General features: G+C 40.5%; 1 protein-coding gene across 4 annotated transcripts in view; it reads right to left on the bottom strand.

Moving 5' to 3' along the window:
• Positions 1–2,062, bottom strand: part of NSRP1 (nuclear speckle splicing regulatory protein 1) — a 50,938-nt gene extending 48,876 nt beyond the window's left edge. Inside the window, exons 1-3 of one of the 4 annotated variants that reach the window (XM_017542176.2) lie at positions 1,974–2,003; positions 1,505–1,535; positions 671–764 (exon numbers count right to left, since the gene is read on the bottom strand). Coding sequence is in view for 2 of the 4 variants with exons in the window: in XM_017542173.2 (XP_017397662.1) it covers positions 671–764; positions 1,369–1,427 (153 nt within the window). In the remaining 2 variants the exon portion in view is untranslated. The other 3 variants (XM_017542174.2, XM_037743327.1, XM_017542173.2) reach the window with 3 other exon arrangements.
• Positions 2,063–4,539: the final 2,477 nt, after the last annotated feature.

Here is a 4,539-nt window from a genome sequence, read left to right as displayed (position 1 = left end):
ACATAACTGTGGGTTTCACAGAAAAACACTGCTTCAGCTGGGCGCTTTGGCTCACGCCTGTAATCCTAGCACTTTGGGAGGCTGAGGTGGGTGGATCACCTGAGGTCAGGAGTTCAAAACCAGCCTGGCCATCATGGTGAAACCCCATCTTAAAAAAAAGAAAAACACTGTTTTGGATGCTAAAATAGAAAATTTTTATATTAGATGTTATTACAGTACTATCAAGGTTAACTATTCACTACAATGATTATAACTGAGAAATTGCATTTAGCAGACACTGAATTTAAAAAAAGTAGTGTCATTAGGAACTGTTAAATAGTGATCTTAGATCATGGTTAACAAATTAAAAACTGCTTTGCTAAAAATCTGTAGGAAATTGGTGACATCTTAGTAACTCATAACTAAGGATCTTTACATTGACAATTTTGTTAAATCAATTTCAGTAGTCTGAAAAGACTGTGTTTGTTTAAAGGTAAAGTTTACAGCTTTTAGAGGGAAAAAAAATCTTTAAAAAATCAGTGGAGCTGCTTTCTTTAAACATTCCTTTTGATAATTCTGTAAATTATACTTCACTGTATTGACAAATACAGGCAAAGATATCAGAGTCACAAGTTCAATTTTTAAAAAATTTACATTTCCAATAATGCACGAGTAAAACAGGTTTCCTTACCTCATCATCATCATCAGAATCATTCCCAAACACTGAAGGTTTTTGCAAAACAGGGTGCAACTGCTGTGTTTTCTTTGGCAAAATAAGCCCATACCTGCATATTTTTTTTTGAAAGAAATTAAACCGTTATGATTAAATGTTAACAAATAACACATCTACTATCTCTTCCACATGAAGCTACCAAATCAAAACACATCATAAGCTTTATGAACACATTAACAGACTGCTTCTGCTTCTCAGTGATCTCAAAATTCTAACATGCCATAGGGTTCTATAATTATTACTCTAAGTGATCATTTATGGACAGAGGCCAAACTCAAATACCATTTTTATCAAAGAAGAGAGATAAATAAAAAGTTCAGAAATGTTTTAAGATGGCGAAGTGACAGTAACATTTAAAAAAAAATGTGTAGAGGAAAGCTTAGTTCATGTCCACTAAAGATTTTTAAATACTTTAAATTATCCTTGTGGTCTAACAAGTCAAGAAAATGGCTATTTTTTTTTTTCCCTACTGTGTACTTAAACAGTTTCTAAGAACTGACTGGATAGTGTAACTCACGAAAATTTTTAAAACATTAACTGAGAACCCCAAGTAGCCATAGAGGCAAGTTCGCATTACACTTTATTAAGATCACGTGCTTAGCCTCGGGGCAGCTGAGAGAACCATCCCATCAGATTCAACTTCTTTAGTTTCTCACGTTTTGGCCTTTAAGATGCGGAGATCACGGGAGGCCGCATCAAAATAAGGGTTACACATCAAAGGTAAAACTTTCAAGTACGTACAGTATTTGTCTCTTTTGCGGCAACGTATACCCCCATTTCCTACATGCCTACCCTTTTTCTGTGGCTTCTCAGAACAATATTCCTAAAACGAGAAGGAAGGGCGGGAATCAGGACTTGAGCTTCTGCCAAGGAGAACAAGGCCCTCTAAGGAAGCCAGGAACTGTCTCTCTTCACACTGCCCCTGAGAGCATCCAAGCGGGGAGAAACTCAAGCGCGGGGTAGGAAGCAAGACTGAGGGGCCTCAGACCGAGCTTTTGGAAAATAGAAAAGTCTCGCTCTCTGCCCCTCAGCCTAACTTCCTTTATTTCCTCTCAAGTTTCTCCCTCAAACTTCGGGCTTCCATCCTGGAAAATGTACGGGGGAAGGGATTCTATGTTCCTCAGGACTTCTCGTTTTTTCCCGTCTCTACCCCTGACGACACAGCCCCTTCACTTCCAGCGCATTTAAAACTCCTTGGCCAAAGACACAGTCGCCGTAGTTTCTCATCCCCCAGCCTGACCCTAACTCCCGGATCACTCACTGCCTGCCCGGAATCGCCATCTTGCTCCCGTGTCCGCTGAACGTGGCCGACGCCACCGTGACGCTAACGCCGACGACGTCACATAAACTCTCGCGCGGTTTTAGGTGGCCCGGATCCTGCTTATCGGTTGGATCGGTAGTTTGAGTCACTTCAACGCTACGGGGAATCGGATCCTGCGGCCTCTGTTTTGTTTCTGAGCCCACTGTCTGCCTTAAAATCTGTAGGAGAAAGGAGTGACAACGTTCTAGGCCAGTTGTTTGCAGAGTGTGACTCTGGGACCAGCGGCATCAGTATCACGGGAAATATTGTTAAAATGGCAAATTCTCGGGCTCCACCCCAAACCTGCCGAATCAGAAACTTTGGAGTGGGGCGAGCTATCTGAATTTTAACCAGCGGGTAATTCTCATACTCAAGAACCGCTGCCTTGGCTATCGATATCCGCCCCCCGCCCCCTTTTCCAAGTGTTCAGTTTAACTGGTTCAGGATAATTAGGCGAAAAATGAAAATCCATATGTTAATAATTCCTTACGTAGGACCAAAATTAATAATAGTGTTCACGGTGCCACTGGGTAGAGGAATCAAGATCATATATGAAACCTTTTTTTTTTTTTTTGAGACAGAGTCTCACTTTTGTCTCCCAGGCTGGAAAGTGCAATGGCATGATCCGGACTCACTGCAACCTCCGCCACCCAGGGTTCAAACGATTCTCCTGCCTCAGCCTGTCCAGTAGCTGGGATTACAGCCGCCCGCCACCACGCATGACTAATTTTTGTATTTTTTAGTAGCAGTAGGGTTTCACCATGTTGGCCAGGCTGGTCTTGAACTCCTGACCTTAGGTGATCCGCCCGCCTCAGCCTCCCAAAGTGCTGGGATTACAGATGTGAGCCACATTGCCCGGCCCATATGTGATATCTTTTTAAAAACTCTAACCTCATCTGTGCACTCATTCACTCTTGGTTCATTGCAGACTAGTCTCAGAGCAGCCAAAGGGATCAATTACTAAGAGAAGGATGTTGAAATCTCCTGCTATAATTGTGAATTTACTTCTGCTTTCGATTCCATCAGTGTGTGTCATGCATTTTGAAGTTAGGTATGTAAACATTTAGGATTGTTATGTTCTCTTCCATTAACGTCTATAGCATTAAGATAAGAAGTGGCCCTCTTTATTCCTCTTTGTCTACTTGGTCTGCTATCAATATAACTAGCTTTCTTTTGTTTAATGCTAGCATAGTATATCTTTTTCAACCCGTTTTAATGTATTTGTGTATTTATATTCAAATTGTATCACTTGTTCACAGTATATAGTTGGATCTTGCTTTTTTATCTAGTCTGACAGTCTCTTCCTTTTAATTTGGATGTTTTAAAACATTTTCATTAAAGTGATTATGATTGCAGGCCAGACGGTGTGGCTCAGGCCTGTAGTCCCAGCACTTTGGGAGGTTGAGGCCAGCACGCACAACATAGTCAGACCCCCATCTCAAAAAAAAAGAAGTATGGTTGGTATTTGTTTTCTATTTTTCCAAACTGTTATTCAGCTTATGATTCTCATGCTTCAGCCTCCTTTGTTGGCTTATTGACCATACTTCTTGGCTTGTTATTTTTTTAAGCTGTTGCTTTAGGGTTTCTAATATATGTCTTTAACTTATCACCCTAAAGTCTACCTTAAATTAAGAATCTACCACTTTGTGTATAGTATAAGAAGCTTACAAAAGTATACTTCCATTTTATCTTCTAGTTTTGTGCTGTTATCACAAATTTTACTTCTACTTATGTCATAAATGCACAATAAATTATTATTTTTGCTATAAAAAGTTGATTCATTTAAAAAAATATTTTCTTTTTTTTTTTTTTTTGGTTAAAACAAGATTTTATTTAAAATATTTATTTATTTATTTATGAGACAGAGTCTCACTCTGTCACCCTGGAGTGCACTGGTGCAATCTCAGCTCACTGCAACCTTTGCCTCCTGGGTCCCAGGAATTCCATCACAACTTTGCTTAAGTTTCTCTCCTTTCCCCAGATCCTGGACTCTGCTCTGCCTTTAGTCTGAGCCAACATACAAACCCCGTTTATGCCCCTCCTAAGAACAGGCTGACTTTTGGCTGAAACATTCCCTAAGCTTGAATCTGATTTTGCCATTCTCCACTCTTCCTCCCACCTTCCTTCTACTCTTGTTTGCTCCTCCATATAAAACACAGCCCTTTTCTGCCTCTTGTGAGATGCTTGCAGATCTGATGCTTGGTACTTTCCCCATTGCAATACTCCTTTAGAATAAAGTCACGTCTTACCTGCATCTGAATTTATTTGACAGTATCTAGAAACAGCCTCAGGACAATAACAGTTATTCCCTCGCAGAGGACATCACAACCCGCCTCCTATTCTCAACTCTGATCGTGTCTGCCTCTGCATTCCCAGCTTTCCAGCACTCTGTAGCTTCTCTCAGTATAAAGGCTCTGTCTATGGCTGCTGCGAGCAGGCTGGGACACCTGAAAGGACGGACCCCTGTGAAGAAAAGACTGTGCTATTCATGAACTCCTTTGACATGTCTTTTTTTTTTTTTTTTTTT

This window comes from Cebus imitator, unplaced genomic scaffold (assembly GCF_001604975.1).
Source record: "Cebus imitator isolate Cc_AM_T3 unplaced genomic scaffold, Cebus_imitator-1.0 Scaffold140, whole genome shotgun sequence".
Taxonomy (NCBI): Eukaryota; Metazoa; Chordata; class Mammalia; order Primates; family Cebidae; genus Cebus; species Cebus imitator.
This window is presented reverse-complemented; position numbering and strand designations above follow the sequence as displayed.